The sequence below is a fragment of the Mytilus trossulus genome, chromosome 2 (assembly GCF_036588685.1).
Source record: "Mytilus trossulus isolate FHL-02 chromosome 2, PNRI_Mtr1.1.1.hap1, whole genome shotgun sequence".
Lineage (NCBI taxonomy): Eukaryota > Metazoa > Mollusca > Bivalvia > Mytilida > Mytilidae > Mytilus > Mytilus trossulus.
Genome location: NC_086374.1, coordinates 60,872,503 through 60,890,190, shown reverse-complemented (window position 1 = coordinate 60,890,190; position 17,688 = coordinate 60,872,503). Strand labels below are relative to the sequence as shown.

General features: G+C 31.9%; 1 protein-coding gene across 3 annotated transcripts in view; it reads left to right on the top strand.

The window, feature by feature from the left end:
* Positions 1 to 208: 208 nt before the first annotated feature.
* LOC134707700 (ATP-dependent RNA helicase A-like) overlaps positions 209 to 17,688 on the top strand; it is a 48,196-nt gene continuing 30,716 nt past the window's right edge. Inside the window, exons 1-9 of one of the 3 annotated variants that reach the window (XM_063567695.1) lie at positions 209 to 254; positions 3,946 to 4,056; positions 9,539 to 9,679; positions 11,656 to 11,764; positions 12,665 to 12,786; positions 13,435 to 13,574; positions 16,194 to 16,240; positions 16,740 to 16,876; positions 17,355 to 17,444. In XM_063567695.1, the coding sequence (XP_063423765.1) occupies positions 3,946 to 4,056; positions 9,539 to 9,679; positions 11,656 to 11,764; positions 12,665 to 12,786; positions 13,435 to 13,574; positions 16,194 to 16,240; positions 16,740 to 16,876; positions 17,355 to 17,444 (897 nt within the window). In that variant the 5' untranslated portion in view covers positions 209 to 254. Of the gene's footprint in view, positions 307 to 3,945; positions 4,057 to 9,538; positions 9,680 to 11,655; positions 11,765 to 12,664; positions 12,787 to 13,434; positions 13,575 to 14,760; positions 14,814 to 16,193; positions 16,241 to 16,739; positions 16,877 to 17,354; positions 17,445 to 17,688 lie in introns of those variants that run through there. The other 2 variants (XM_063567696.1, XM_063567697.1) reach the window with 2 other exon arrangements.

Below are 17,688 nucleotides of genomic sequence, written 5' to 3'. Positions count from 1 at the left end.
ACTGATTTATTTTTTTCAGGTATCAAGATTTTGTTCAAGGTACATGCCTCTTTTAAATAATAAGGAATATTTTTTTCTAGTTATTATTATTATTATTATTATTATTATCATTTTGTTGTTGTTGAGCACTTATAATATCCAAATGAATTCAAAGAGCTGATTTGGGTCGACGATTGTGATCGCATAGTGGCGAAAGGAATTCGGGTCGAAATAAGGTAGATCTGCTGAAAGAGTAGACGTCCCCGTAAACAAGAGTAAGTGCTCTGCTAAATGAAACCGCTTTACAGCTAATGAAGGCATTCTAAGGTCATTTGAAATTATTTGAATATGTGGTATTTAGCAGCAGAGTTTTTGTACATATAAATTCCAAGGAGGGTGACTGTTACAAACAGTTGTACGCAGATACGTTTGCAAGAGAAAGTGGTTTCCCTACTTCATTTTTACTTGCAAATTATTCGACCCCATAATTTAAAAACTTAAGTAAATTCGAAATATTCATGCATATCATAGTTAAGCAAATTTCTTTATATAAAACTTTAGCATATGTATGTTTTCTAACCTTACAAAGGTAACTGCCAATCGCTGGGGTTTGTTACAAATTTTATGTGACGCATCTACTATCCACAGGAACTCTGAAAAAAGTCATTTGGTGGTTTGTATGGATAGTAAACTCATGAAATGTAACAAACCTGCTTAATTAATCTAATAACTGAATACACCTTATCGCTATTTGAAAATCTGTGACGGTTGGCCTGAGTATCTGCCACGCTAAGTCACGAATTGAGCTTTTAAAAACAATACACCTTATCGCTATTAGCCTTCTCGGCTGGCTGAACCGGCTGCTTGACCTTTTGACGCATACAACAATCACTTTTCCATTGTGGCTTTAGATATTTTGTTTTATGACGTCAAAATTTTACAGAAACCTGTGTGATATCCAGTAATGGCGGACAAATAGTGATAAGGTGTATTGACGTGAACAGTCATACAACAATCACTTTTCCATTTGGGCATCAGATGGTTTGTATTAGGACTTAAAATTTTTGTGATGTCCAGTTATTGCTGACAAATGGCCATCTGAGGTCATACAACAATCACTTTTTATTACCCTGTTCACGAGACATATTATGGTATATCATTGTCTGTCTGTTCTTCCATCCTCAACATGTCAGACAATAGCCCAGTAGTTAGTTGAATCTGTCATGTTACTTCCATCACCATGAGACTTAGTGTAGGCATTGTCATTTCCAACTCATGTAATGATGTTGAGAACTTGAGAGATTAGGTACAATGTATACATGTATGTAAATGTAATGAGGTAAAACATTTGTATCTTGAAGTTGAACTGCACAAAATATTTTAGAAATTAATTCTATTAAGTAGGTCACCATCTCTTCAGTTGTAAGGAAATTAAGAATACGCACTTATGAAACATGAATTATTTCTATACTACGGTCTACCCTGCAGAATTATGACCGTGAAGTGCTTGAAACTTTAATCATGTTAATAGCACAGGGATACAGGCATGCCTTAAAGCTTCTTTCTGGTAAATAACATCATAAAGGCATGCAAAATTGATGATCTTTTCCCATGGAGGACTTGACTCCAGAAATGGTGTATAATTATAAATGCTTTAAATTAAGGTTAATCAAATGGAACTTAAAAATAAAGTCTTATTTACACTACAAATTCTACCCTTGACAATGAGTACAGACCAACAGAAGCATCCAGGAAAGTTTTATGACACTAAATATACAAAAAATTATGAAGTTTGGATTTCAAAAAATTAAAAATGTACTTGGATTTAAATTTTTTGATGAATATTTTCATTCAGTCTGTATTAAGGATAGCAAAAAATAACCCAACCAAACACTTGCTATAAGGTGGTACCTACATGTAACACTACAGGGAAATAACTCTGTAAAATTAGGTAAATGTTTTAATGAGGTTGCGTTGTGTTGTAAAAGGAATATTAAGCTTCTCAATGATCAAAATTGGTGTTTGTCAAACTGCTATATAACCAGTGTAATTTTTCTGACAAAACAGTTGGTTCAAAATTTTTGACATTTTTATATTTTTGTTAAAGGGTCAAAGTAAATACATTGACAAAATTTTATGAAAATTAAACAAGCCAAATAAATTTTAGTGAAAGTGTTAGGTACCACCTTAAGTTTAAATTAATTTGATTCAGTCTAATCAGTAACACAGTTTAAATCATATTTGCAATTAATATGTTACATAATAATGTATTGTCCATTCAATGCAACTGATAAGATTTATCATATTATGATAATGTCATTAATATGATTAATGAAAGGGGTTTCTCAAACCTCTTTCCCAAATTAGTTAATTTTTGCATTTTCTGCAGGAATGAAAAAAAATGAAAAGCTAAATCCAGTTAAAGTTTTTAGCTCACCTGGCCCAAAGGGCCAAGTGAGCTTATGCCATCACTTGGCGTCTGTTGTCGTAAACTATTCGAAGAATCTTCTCCTCTGAAACTACTAGGCCAAATACTTCCAAACTTTATCTGAATGTTCCTTAGGGTATCTAGTTTATAAATTGTATCCGAAGTTTTGATCTATCAACAAACATGGTCGCCATTGCTAAAAATAGAACATAGGGGTCAAATGCAGTTTTGGGCTTATATCTCAAAAACGAAAGCATTTAGAGCAAATATGACATGGGGGTAAAAATGTTCATTAGGTCAAGATCTATCAGCCCTGAAATTTTCAGATGAATCAAACAACCAATTGGTAATTTTAAGGAAATTTTGCAGTTTTTTGGTCATTATCTTGAATATTATTATAGATAAAGATAAACTGTAAACAGCAAAAATGATAAGCAAAGTAAGATCTACAAATAGGTTAATATGACCAAAATTGTCAATTGACCCCTTAAGGGGTTATTGTCCTTTAATGACAATTTTTCACAATTTGTTCATCATATTTGCTAACTTTAAAAAATCTTCTCCTCTAAAACTACTCAACCAAATTCAACCAAACTTCAACTGAATGATCAGTAGGGTGTATAAAATAAAGTTTGTAATTTTTTTTCTATTTCGTCAAAAAACATGGCCGTCATGGCTAAAAATAGAACACAGGGTAAAATGCAGTTTTTGGCTTATATCTCAAAAACTCCAGCATTTAGAGCAAATAAGACAAGAAGTTAAAGTATTTATTAGGTCAAGGTCAACCTGTCCTGAAATTTTCAGCCGAATTGGGTAACTGGTTTTTCAGGTATAATGCCCCTGAATTGATTATTTTAAAGAAATTTTGCAGTTTTTGGTTATTATCTAAGAAACAAAGGACATGCAATAGGAGAAAATGATTTATTTTTTTTGCTTTTGAAGAAAATAGGACGATTCAAAGAATATTTAAATAAATTGAAAAGCCAAAATAATCATTGATTTGAGATTTAACCAAAAAAATTAAGGTGAGCAATTCAGGCTCTTGAGAGCCTCTTGTTTAGTATTCTGAAACTTAAAATGCATTTATATTTTATATGGTCCAGATCCAGCCAGCATCTAATATTTTTCTAGATGCACAGGTTTGACAATTCTTTAATATTAACATTATGTTGATGAAATGAAGACTTACAGGAGAACAATGGGTAAAGTTCTGTCAAAGACTCAGCTTGATGGATATCCATGGCTGTCTATTTGAGTCAAATGCTGGTGTGAACAAACAATTTACATGTATACAATCAATCTCCAGAGCAGATCTCACATTTGTTTCATAGTTACTTCGTATCACTACATTATTTATGATTTATTGTATTGTAGTGTACTGAGTATATGGAATTTTAGAAGCGAGCGCTGGATAGAGATTGGTATATGCTTTATAATATTCATAATCTAATAATTTAACCTAAGAAATACAATTATAAATAACAATTATGATGAACAGAAGTATTTTTGAAATATCTATGATTTTTTACTTATTGTAGATGGGTGATGTTAAACAATTTTTATATGCTTGGTGTGGGAAAAGAAAGGTCACACCGTGTTATGAGTTTGGACAGACAGGGTCAAAACATAAACCAAGGTTTAAATGTGAGGTATGTCATTATTTTTGAATTCATTTATGCATGCATAACATTACAGAACCATTCCTATCTCAATGGACCCATCAATGATCATGCCTACAGGATCAAGTTAGCTATTTTCATAACTTGACTTCTCTCTTGTGTTCAGCATCATGATTATTGCGGAATTTGAATCTAGTTAAAATAATGTGTCTAAAAAACATGGTATGTCAAAAAGTATGGACCACTTGACTAAATACAGAGCATACAACTTAAAGAATTTGAAACAGTTGGTTTAAGCAGCATCTAGGGTAATACTGTATAGGTTTTTTTTTTGGTGTTAAATTTCAAATTCTTTGGCAAGAAATTTAAAGTATTCAATAATTTTGGCTGATTTTTTATTTCAAAATAGATATTTTGGCAGATACTGAAATGGTTGCAGTTAGAAAGGAAAAAAGTTGAAAAACATGTGTCTCTTTGAACCCACTTTAGGGTATACATAAAGGCAACAGTAGTATACAGATGTTCAAACTGATAAATCGATAGAAAAAAAACAAATCCGGTTCACAAACCAAAACCGAAGAAAACGCATTAAATATAAGAGAATCACTGTGTATCATCGCCACCGGAAATTGGGTACTAACGAAGCGGTGAGAAACAGAAAAAAAAAATAAACAAGTTAAGAATTCATTCAATTTAAAGCATTTCCACTCATTTGATGAGGGTGCCGCTTAAGAACTGATTTTCTGATATATAATTCTTTAAATTATTAGGCCGATAAGTACAAAATAAATACAACATTTTGTGTAATACTCCAAAACTTGCCACTTAGTACCGGAAAATTTCGAGGTCTATCGTCCTCTGTAGCCCCGTTCTCAAGATATTGAACTGTTTTTCATTATTTTTCCAGACACGATTTTAGATTATTGTAGTGTGGCATCATACTTACTGAAATTGGTTGTCAAAAAGATGTATTTTAAAGAATATAGACCATAAAAAATAAAGTCTAGGGTACGGCTACTTGCTTGTGTTGACAAATTTACTGTATGGCAACTTGTTTTCAACTGTATGGCAACTTGCTAATTTTAGAATAGTTATTTACCGCGTCCTTTCAAAGAAAATAAAGTATTATGTTCAAATATCTCAGGTGGGGGGTCCTTTTTATATTAAACTGATTTTGTCTTTTTCAAGGTTTATTTTTTTTTAAACTGTTATTTGACTGATAAATTTTAAAAACTGTTAACTGTTTTCGACCCACTGTCTGTAATCTGTTTTGTTAAAATTTGCAATGATGTTAACTGTTTATTTGAAATTGAGATTCTTGTTATACTTAAAGTGTTCACTGTTTTTGACATTATTTTCTCTGTTAACTGATCTTAACTGTTATTTACAAGAATCACATTAAAATTTGCTGACCATCTCTTACTTAACGTTGCTTCCGCAAAGGAGTGACATTAACAGCATAATTATATGTAACTGTACAGAGCCGTGGTGTAGTGGTTAGTGCATCGGACTACTAGCACAAAGGTTACTGGTTTGATTCCCGTTCGGGATGAAAATTTCAGGAACTCAATTTTCGGCTCTCCCTTGACACCATTTGCGAGTATGGTCTTGAGGAAACGATGTTAGTCCGTCGGAAGGGGACGATAAATGGCTGACCGGTGTTAAGAGAGAGCCATATCTCTTGCACGTTAAAGACACCCTTGTAGATTTCGAAAAAGAGTAGCATAATGCCGCTACAAGTCAGCACTCGCACCCGCAAAGTGGAAAGGGATGAATTTTAGTTGCAAAACTTGTTTCCCAATCCACTATAAATAAATATGGTTAAACTAACTGTACAGTCTTTAAAAAAATCTTCAGTGAGTATAGTAAATCCTTGATTAAATTGAGAATGGAAATGTCAAAGAAACAGAAGCTCGACCAAATAGAAGAAACAACCCAACGCAGCGAGAAAATTATGCACTAGGGTGGGTGTCAAGTCACAGATATATAGGAAAAAAATAGAATTGACACTCCTAATTTTTAAACACCCTCTTTCCTCTTTCCCTTCCTTCCTAATAAATAAGGCTTAATACCGTATTTGAGCTATGCATGTGTATATTTCTGGAAAGAGAATCGTCCAAAGATTTGATTTCCAATAGTAATAATGGTGAAATATAATCTCTTTTTTGTGTAACTATGGCAACAATGAGCAATTATTTGATACCAAATATTACAAAATAGGGGGTTGAACATGTCACAAAGATCTGAAAAATTTGGTCCAAAGGAAAATTTCAATCAATAAGTGTGATACCTTTCCTAATACCATAGACATATATCTATCAAGAGGTAAAAAAATCATATGCATTTCTGCTGGTTTTTTCCATGAAATTGAATTGAAAAGATCGAGCGTCGAATCTTGGTTGAAAAAAATACAAAATTTTCAAAATGTATGGCGGTACGGATAGGAACGCTTGGACGGTCAAACTGAACAATGGCTTATAAAACATGCTAGAAATAATCTAAATGTTCATATGAACCCACTAGGAAGGCTATATTATTATTCAACTATCTAAAAATCAATTCAATTGTACAAAAACGTTCATATTTAGAAAATTCACCATGGTTCGAAACTAAACTTGTATGGTATACCTGAAGCTGTCTCCTAAGTGAGCAATCAATTAACTACAAAATGGTTCGAAGTTCAATGTTTGTTTCTTGAAACATATAAATGAACCCAAATTTAAAAAATGAAATAAATACAAGACTTTATAGCAAAGGTTACGAACTCAAGTTGGGTCATGCAGGTGCAACAAATGCGGCAGTGTTAAACATGTTTAAAGCTATCTCATGCCCCTCTTTATACGTCTAACCAATGTAGTTATTTCTAGCTTCTATGTGTAATGTATCCAAAACGTTAAAGGGAAAGGTCACTTCTTATCCAGCTTAAACCCTGGTCAGTTCTATGACGAAAATAATTCACATGTATATGGAATGTTTGATAAGTTATATCGACCCAGAGTACCTGGACGGAATTGTGAAAAATAAAGTAAATTCGTAAAATAACTGAACAGTGTGGCCTGGTAGAAGAGGCCGAAAAAAAGGAATTGGTTCTCAAATTGAAATCAAATTTGCTAGTCTAAGAAATTCAGAATGGATCTAAAGATAGACCAAGGCTTCTTTATATCAGCTCAGATGGAGATGAAAGAGTGCTTCAACTTGTGACACCTTACATGTTACTTTCTGATTTTACACTGGTTTTGATGATTTAAAATAAAAATCAGTAAACCTTCGTTATTCCTTTTAATAAAATCATGTAAGCAATGAGTCGTATGAATACCCTGACTGTGATGTAACTATAATTTATAAAAGCCCCCGCCATTAAAAAAATGTTCGCGCCCTATAGTATTCACTCATTCTATCCGTTTGTTACACTTTCCTACGTCATGACGATAACCCAAGTTTTCTACGATTGATTGACACAAAACATTTACTCAACAATATACATAACCAGAAGAAGCCTCCCTTTTGGTGTTTGAAGCATTTTCGATTATTCATGACATAGTCTTTTTTCTTGGAGTCAATCACTTCGTCTGCTTTTCCATCCGTTCAATTGTCTGTCCATGTGTCATTATAAAGTTGCTGTTAACTCTTATCAGCATTTAACATTTGTTGTTATCTGTTTTTGCCAAAATCGAGGTGTTGTTAAATGCAATTCATGATATGTTTCTTACTTTCGATGAAAACAAAGTATTTTCTTAATTCAAAGTTTATTTTTACAAATGAGTCATTTCAGAAATTAAATAATTAAACAATTTTATGTGTCTGTCCGAATTCTCGATCCTGTGGTTAGATGGTTGTCGTTGCTTCATCTCTATTTTTTTTTCATAAATTGTTTTGTTATGAGTTAAGCCTGTTGCTTTCTTGTTGAGGCCTTCCACATTTTTCGGTCTGTGCTTTGTATAGCTGACTATAAGGGACGAGCTTTCATTGTTGAAGGCTGTACGATAGCATATAATTGCTTACATACAGTTTATTTGATCCTGATGGATAGTTATCTTATTTGCTATCATACCACATCTTAACTGTTTTTATCTAAAAAAAAAAAACTAGCACCAACAAAAGATGAATGGACGGTTTATTTTATTGAACTTACAAAATTTCATCCTAACAACAAATAAGACAACATTTACAGTCGTTAGTAGTATAACGATATATATATTAATGTATTTAGGATAATATGGTTGAAAAAAAAACTTTTTTACAAAATCAAAAGGCGGAAGGACTGAATTAACGGCATATATTTATAATATTTGATAAGTAGGACATTTTGTATGTTTGTAGCCTGTAAAGCTTTGATATCAACAAAATATCGTCACTTGATATTATCTAAACAGTGATTAATTTCCTCTTAAAATTATAATATATTGCAAGACGCCGTACAGACAAAAGTTGTTATTTTGCAATTCGCCGTACAACGTCCTGCAATTTGCCGTACAACAAACAAACAATGTTTTTGTCCATATTCTTTAAAAAACATGTTTTTGACAACAAATTTCATTAAATATGATGCCACACTATAATATTCTAAAATCGTGTCTGGAAAAATAATGAAAAACAGTTCAATATCTTGAGAATGGGGCTACAGAGGACGAAAGACCTCGAAATTTTCCGGTACTAAGTGGCAAGTTTTGGAGTATTACACAAAATCTTGTATTTATTTTGTACTTATCGGCCTAATAATTTAAAGAATTATATATCAGAAAATCATTTCTTCAGCGGCACCCTCATCAAATGAGTGGAAATGCTTTAAATTGAACGAATTCCTAACTTGTTTATTTGTTTTTCTATTTCTCTCCGCTTCGTTAGTACCCAATTTCCGGTGGCGATGATACACAGTGAGAATGACAACACAACATTAAAATGTAACAAACACAGAAACAAACGAAGCATAAGACAAAATCCGATGAGAATAAATATAACATGTATATCATATGCCTAGCACATAGTCATCTGCATTTCTTTTTTAAATTTTATTTTTATAGTTTAAACATATTTATTTACAGTGGATTGGAAAACAAGTTTTGCAACTTATATTAATCCCTTTCCACTTTGCGGATGCGAGTGCTGCTTATAGCGGCATTAGCCTACTCTTTTTCGAAATCTTCAAGGGTGTCTTTAACATGCAAGAGATATGGCTCTCTCTTAACACGGGTCAGCCATTTATTCTCCCCTTCCGACGGACTATCATCGTTTCCTCAAGACCATACTCGCAAATGGTGTCAAGGGAGAGCTGAAAATAGAGCCTGAAATTTTCATCCCAAACGAGAATCGAACCAGGAACCTTTGTGATATAAGTCCGACGCACTAACCACTACACCACGGCTCTCTTTAAATTTCATAGCAATACTTTGTTTTAAGTTTTAATCATACATTGTTGTATGTTTAGAATTTATGTATCCTGTAATTTAATGTGTAACATCAATGTGAAGATATTCTATAGATTAGTAGATATATATATATTCGAATGTTGTAGGTCAGAGTTGAAGGGTTTGATTATATGGGAGTAGGTAACTCTACAAATAAGAAAGATGCACAAGCTAACTGTGCCAAGGACTTTGTTCAGTTTTTGGTTCGTCAAGGCCTGGTACAACAATCAGAAGTTCCTTCAACAGGGGTAAGTTTATTCAATTTGTCTACAACATTATGGAGATTATTATATAAAAGAAGATGTGGTATGATTGCCAATGAGACAACTCTCCACAAGAGACCAAATGACACAGAAATTATATTAACAAATATAGGTTGAAGCACCCCTTGTTTGTATCAAAATCTGTGTAAGCGTGTTCTCATCTTCAACATACTATGTTATTGTCAATTCCATCATCTGACTTCTATGGCTACTAAAAGTGAAGTACTTATAGGTATTAAAATCTTTGTGATAAAGAGACATTTGAATTATGAACCTTTTTTTCCATCACAAAGTAGAAATTTTTTATATACTGTAAATTCAGAAATTATTGCATGCATTTATTATTGCGATTTTGTCATTTTAAACCTAAATGCAAATCTGTCGCATTTTTCGCAATAATAAATCCTTACAAATATTTACAGTAGTTGCCCTTCAGGAGAACATTGAATCAGACAGGAAATAATTGGAAGCTGTATGTTTAATTGTAGAACTCAATGATGCCCATCAGAAATTTTATCAGTAACTGATTATTTTTATTAAACGACCACAAAAATTTAATTTTTTTTAATTATTTTTTAAACACAAGGTTTATGACCACAAAAGGAAGGTTGGGATTGAATTTGGGAGTTTTGGTCCCAACAGTTTAGGAATAAGGGGCCCAAATAAGCACTTTTCTTGGTTTTCCCACAATAACTTTAGTATAAGTAAATAGAAATCTATGAAATTTAAACACAAGGTTTATGAACACAAAGGGAAAGTTGGGATTGATTTTGGAAGTTTTGGTCCCAACAGTTTAGGAATTAGGAGCCAAAAGGGGCCCTAATAAACATTTTTCTTGGTTTTCGCACCATAACTTTAGTGTAAGTAAATAGAAATTTATGAAATTTAAACACAAGGTTTATGACCATGAAAGGAAGGTTGGGATTGATTTTGGGAGTTTTGGTCCCAACAGTTTAGGAATAAGGGGCCCAAGGGGTCCAAAATTAAACTTTGTTTGATTTCATCAAAAATTGAATAATTGGGGTTCTTTGATATGCCGAATCTAACTGTGTATGTAGATTCTTAATTTTTAGTCCTGTTTTCAAATTGGTCTAGATCTACATTAAGGTCCAAAGGGTCCAAAATAAAACATATTTTGATTTTGACAAAAATTGAATTCTAGGGGTTCTTTGATATGCCGAATCTAAACATGTACTTAGATTTTTTATTATGGGTCCAGTTTTCAAGTTGTCATGGTGTCCAAAATCAAACTTTGTTTTATTTCATCAAAAATTGAACTCTTTGGGTTCTTTGATATGCTGAATTTAAACATGTACTTAGATTTTTGATACTGGGTCCAGTTTTCAAGTTGGTCCAAATTCAGGGTCCAAAATTAAAGTTTGTTTGATTTCAGCAAAAGTTGAATCCTTGGGGTTCTTTGATATGCTGAATCTAAACATGTATTAAGATTTTTGCTTATGGGGCCAGTTTTCAAGTTGGTCCAAATGGGGATCCAAAATTAAACTTTGTTTGATTTGAACAAAAATTGAATAAATGGGGTTATTTGATATATGCTGAATCTAACCATTATTTAGATTTTTGATATTTGGGCCTGGTTATCAAATTGGTCCACATTGAGGTCTAAAGGGTTCAAAATTGAACTTTATTTGATTTCATCAAAAATTGAATTCTTCGAGTTCTTTGATATGCTGAATCTAACCATGTATTTAGATTTTGGATATTGAACCATAATAGGTAAATGTCCAATTTAAAAATTTTAAGTTTTTAAGTTCTTAGACCACATTCATTCTGTGTCAGAAACCTATGTTGTGTCAACTATTTAATCACAATCCAAATTCAGAGCTGTATCAAGCTTGAATGTTGTGTCCAAACTTGCCCCAACTGTTTAGGGTTCGAACTCTGCGGTCGTATAAAGCTGCATCCTGCGGAGCATCTGCTTGTAATTTTCTTTGATGTTCTAGTTACAATCAGAAATGCTGGAACCTAGGCCTGGTCCTAGTGAAGCTAGTAGTGATGTTGGATTTAGTGGATTACCAGGTGGTCTAGCTCCACATCAAGCTTTAGGATTAGGTAATATTTGATAAAATGGTAAGGTATCAATCAATTGGGAACATGAAATTGAGAATGGACATGGGGAATGTGTCAAAGAGACAACAACCTGACCAAAGAGTAGAAAACTGACGAAGTATACCATGTCTACCTATGTATACATTGTAAATATAAACTTTATTAAGAAGATGATTTTTTGTTTTAACTATTCACTGATAATTAATTATAGAATAACTAATCGAAGAATTCAAATAAAAAAAAAATATTCAACGAGTGACAGAACAACACATTAATTCACAAATGCGCGTAGCGCATGAGTTAATTATCAGTGTTGTTCGGTCATGAGTTGAATATTTTTCGATATTTGAATTCTTTAATAAGCTATTCTTCTTATTACATTGGCTAATGGCTTTTTTTTTAAAGAAATTAATGTAAAATATGTAAGGAACTATATCTTTTTTCTACGCATTCACAATTTGTTTTGATCCGCCGTTATCGACGTCTTGACAACGCCTGTTGTTGTATGATGTCAGAGAGTGAAATAACCACGTTTATTTCACATGTGAAATTATTGGTTTTTATTTAACTGGGAAATCAATGTAATTCATTGCAACCAATGTAATAATGTCTTTTATCATTAATGATATATGCATGTATACGGTTACTTGCTTTTGAGTAAAATTATAATACATTACTTGTTTTTGAATGCAATAAGAAACAATAAGAAAACAGTACCTGATCTTGAATACAATTGTAATACACTAATTGCTCTCGAGTATGATTGTAATACACTATACATATAGCTATTTCCCCCAATTCATATTTAATCGGGAAATTTTCTAGATTGTTAGAATTTGTACCCATTTCAACTGCTTTGCTTTTTAATTTAAGAAGCCTCTAGTTTATTGTATCTGATTTTAGGTGGGGGAAACTTTGGTGGCCAGAGAGAAGAAGAGCCCATGTCAAGAGAGTTTCCACCATATGAAAGAGGTCCTCCTCTCAGTTATATGGAAAGAATGGCAGAGAAAAGAAAACTGGAAGAAGTAATTTATATTTTTTTGTGTGTCTCCTATCAGCATCAAGCTTGAGTGACACATTGGGATCACTTCTGTCGTTTGCATTGTTGTCAGTGTTGTTTATTGTAAATCCTTAAAAACACCATGACAGAATTCAACCAAACTTCAAACAATTCATTTATAGAACTTAAAGTTGTGCAGCTGCTATTTTAATTTTTAATATTGAGTGATTTATGGGGATTTTACTATACTAAAATACTGACTATTTCTATTTGTATCTGTTTGTTAATCCGCAATTCTGTCTAAATAGCAATTCAAATATTCATCTACAAGACATTGAGTTGTGTTCCCACTGTTGTAATTTTTGATGTGTGATTAATTGGGTTTTCTATACCAAAGCATGAACTTTTCTGTTTCTGCTTTTATAATTTGGAGAGAACAGGTTACACAACCAATTTTTGTTTAAAAAAAATAACAGATATTAAAATCAGCATGACCACAATTCTCAATATCAGGCATTATGCATTCAAAAATTAGAAATAATCCTCATGATATGCAATGTTATGCAAAAGTCCTGTAAACTAATGTGTATTCCCAAGTAGAAACATCATTTGTAAATATTGAATAAGATATATTTAATGTAGAATAATTTATATTTTATATTTATTTAAACAGTCAGAAGATGTAGATTTCAATGCTGATATCCATGGTAACTGGACTTTAGAGAATTCCAAGAGTCGCTTACATCAGTGGCTTCAACAGAACAAAATCCAGGCAGACTATAAGTATAATATGGTTGGACCTGATCATAACAGGTATTTGGTGCAGAATTGTCTTTATATTTATATACACCTTATCGCTATTTAGTCCAAACTGGAAAAAAATCCCAGTAATTTAAACTACTTCCTGTTAGGGTCAATGGTGAAGCAGAACAAATGTCATCAGTAACGAGCTGAGGGAGGAAAAAAAGTAAGAAAGTGATCACTAGGAAACTTTGATAGATAATAATCCATTTTTTCAAACCTCAAATTATAGTAAAAAAAATATTTAATTTGAAGTTTTTAAACAGGTCTCATCAATAAGTATCATGTATGGTGCATTGTTTAAACAGGGTCCCAGATAGCTTCAACTGGATGAAAAAGAAGTGTAACTTTATATTTACTTTGAATGGAATGAATAGCTATATTTACTTTGAATGGAATGAATAGTGAGAAGGTGTATTTGGTTCTCCCCTCTTAAAGTCCATGTTTATTTAGAATAGTATCCTGTGTTTGAATGAGGGATGTTTTATATTTCATAGATTTTAGTTTATAATGTGGTTAATATTTGCCAAAATGGCCCGTGTGAGCATTTGCTAAAATTAGATGGTGTCTGTCAACAGACAATGGGTATAATTTAATGGTTATATATTTTTGTTATTCATGTGTGTTTTTGAATAACCATAAAATATTGCCAAATCTGCTTCAGTCTATACTTGGTAAATCACTTAACTTGTCAGAAATGTATAATATGATATGGCCCTTTTAAAGTTTTCAGTTTCTTAGGGTCTGATAATATGGCACCTGACAAATAGTCTCTGGTTTTCAACCATGATACATCATGATATATCAGCTTTGAATATATTTAATATAATTACATATTTTGTGGGCTAAAGGTCGATTATTATTTATTTTCTCCCTCTGTTTTATCAAAAGACCTTCAGCTCATAAAACATTGTAATTTGATGATAAGTTTAAACAAAAATTTCAAACAAATTTTCATTTGTTAATAGTATGATATTTATCAATTTGAAAATTTTGGAAATTAAAAAGCTAAAAGAATAGCTTTTTTCCACATTAAAAAAAAAGTTTCATATATTGAAGTATTGCTATTTTGAGTTAAATGATTAGGGGGAAACTAAAAACATTACCTATGTGGTGTAATTGACACCATGTAGATAATGGAATATTGATTTGATATGATGTATCATTGTTTTGAAACAAGACATTATTTGTGTCACAGTGTGAATAACAGAAAGAGGAAGTAAGACCCTAAGAAACTGAAGACCATACCAGGTAAGATTAGAAAGTAATATTGATGCATTAGTACAAATTATTTTGTTTATACATATGATTTCATTATTTATTTGAATAATATTTATTTCAAGATGTGAAGAAAATATATGTAAATTCAGAAATCAATTTGTGAATTTCTATATGTTAGTCCTCAGTTTTACGAATGTGATTGCAAAAAACAAGGACCAACACAACTGAAATTATGAATGCAAGTTTTTCAGCAAATCCATTGTCTTGATCATCTGTCAAAAAATAACAGTTGTATTTTATGTCAATCCCCAGATTTGTAGCTCTTGAAAAGTGGGGTTTGTCCTCCAAAATTTAAAAAAAGGGCTGACACCAGTTTGGTATTTTGCATAGAAATAATGGTGAGGACCAGCTGATTTTCTACAAGGACCACCAGGGGAGACCAATATTTTCAGAACTCTACAGATTCATGACAATGTCTCATTATTTTTATGCCCCACCTACGATAGTAGAGGGACATTATGTTTTCTGGTCTGTTCCTCCGTTCGTCCGTCTGTGCGTCTGTTCGCTTCAGGTTAAAGCTTTTGGTCAAGGTGGTTTTTGAAGAAGTTGAAGTCTAATCAACTTGTAACTTAGTACACATGTTCCCTATGATATGATCTTTCTAATTTTAATTCCAAATTAAAGTTTTGACCCCAATTTCATGGTCCACTGAACATAGAAAATGATAGTGTGAGTTGGGCATCTGTGTACTTGGGACACATTCTTGTTTTACATTTAATTTAGTCTCTAAGTTCTCATTGTAAACTTAAGATGGTGTTAACTTTATGAAATATAGCTCATCTTGTTAAGCTCTGAAGGTAGGTATTGAAGACCAGACAGTGTGTTTTTGTTTTCACTGTTTTGTCCCAGTCTGTCTTTAGTTAATTTTAAGTTGTCTTCAATGTTATCAGATGTTAATGAATTTATCAGTAAAATATAACTGTATTGTTTAAACAAGTTTTCAGAAAAGTTGTTTGTTTTTAAAAATGCTATTTGCTGATGTGTAACTTAGCAATGTTTCCATTGTCATGAGACCATAGCATTAACAAGTTTTAAGTTTTTGATTACGTTACATCAATGATACAGTGAAATATAAGAATATATATAAATGCTTTCCAGAAACTGTAACAGTTGAGATGCATAAACATAAGAAATAGATTTCAAAGTGCATAATTAACTTCACTTAAAATAATTTTAATAAGCTTATACTGAATGAATGAACTTAGTTTTATTTTGAATAATTTAATTTAAACCATTTTAAAGAACTAATTTTTCAAGTTGTTTTCATTAATAAATGGATACACAAGTGATCCTTAAAATCCAGTTTTATTGGTTAAATTGTCTATTAATGATGGAGTTAATGTTTTGTAGGAGTTTTATTGCTGAGATGAAGTTTTATGTGAACAAACTGAGACAATGTAAGTTACTTTATATTATAAAAACAGATTCAGTATTTTTACCAATTCTCTAAAACCATCATCTTTAAAAGTTGTGGTAAAACATTTTTTTATAGCCTAAATTTTTTACAACTGTCCCTTTGAGGAGTTAGAAAATTATTAAAAGAAACGCTCAATACTTACATTTACATTTTTTTTGCTAGGACCATGATTTCTATCAAGTTTTCTTTATTAACCTGTGCACTTTATTGTGGAAGCTCATATCATCATGAATGTAACACTTCATTTTAAGATCGTTGACCCTCCACCATACCATCAATGTGTTATATCTGTATATTTATGTTATGTTTACTCTCATCTCCACAGGAGCTGAAGTTATAATATATTATTAACCAACCAAATTTTACATGGTAGCATAGTGTGATTACAATGATGGGTTATGGACCCAGCACGAAAATTGTTCAAAATTGTTGCAATGAAACATACATGCTATATAATTATGAAAAAAAAATCTTTTCAGATATCCATGCTCGAGAACATGGGTCTAACAAACAGGTAGCTTCTAAATCGTGTGCCTTGTCTCTAGTGAGACAACTGTTTCACATGGGTGTTATTGAAGCTTACACAGGACAGACAAAAAAGAAAGATCAAGAAAAGGTAAAATTGGGGATCACTTTTTTGTATGGGTGCCTAGTTATCACGTACTGAGGAGAAATAAAAATAGAAATTGATTCTATCATTTTCAATACAAGTATAAAAGAACTCTGAAATTCCAGGTTTACCAAATTTCTATGAAATTAATAAAAGTAAGTCCTGTACAAAATGATAATGAATCATAGTATACCTGATCGAATAAAGTCAGAAGATGTGTGATATTCACTGGTGTTTCATGCAAGTGGTACAATGTTGCTTAAAAGAGAAGTTATGGGTAGGAAAAAATGGCAACATTGAAACTTTAAATGGTATGGCATACATTTCAACTTATTTTACATCTTCCCTGTGCCATGATTGATTTATACATTGAAAATCGGATAGGAAAAATGTTATGGTTTGAGTGATCACTTCGATTGAATATTCTATACATCTGCATAATGATTAATCTTAATTTGTTGACCTACTTTCATTTTTTTTTTAGTTGGATGAATATGAAGTTGCTATTAGCAGTGAAACAGAGAACTTGGTCAATAAAGCTTTGGAAGCATGGAATATTGAACCTGTTCAGAGGGTATGCATATTAATAAGTTTATATTTAGCTATCAAGTAATTTAGGTGAACAAATTTATGTTAACAGATATTTCACATTGGATTTTATACTGCAGTTTAAAGCTAGAACTTTAAGCATTACGTTTGAAAAATAAAATTTTTTATCTTTTCTGGTATTTTCAGCTACAATGTACATGTATATCATTTCAATCAACAATCTGTTCTAGAATGTATGTTAGTGAAACATTTTACATCTCTGCAAAAAC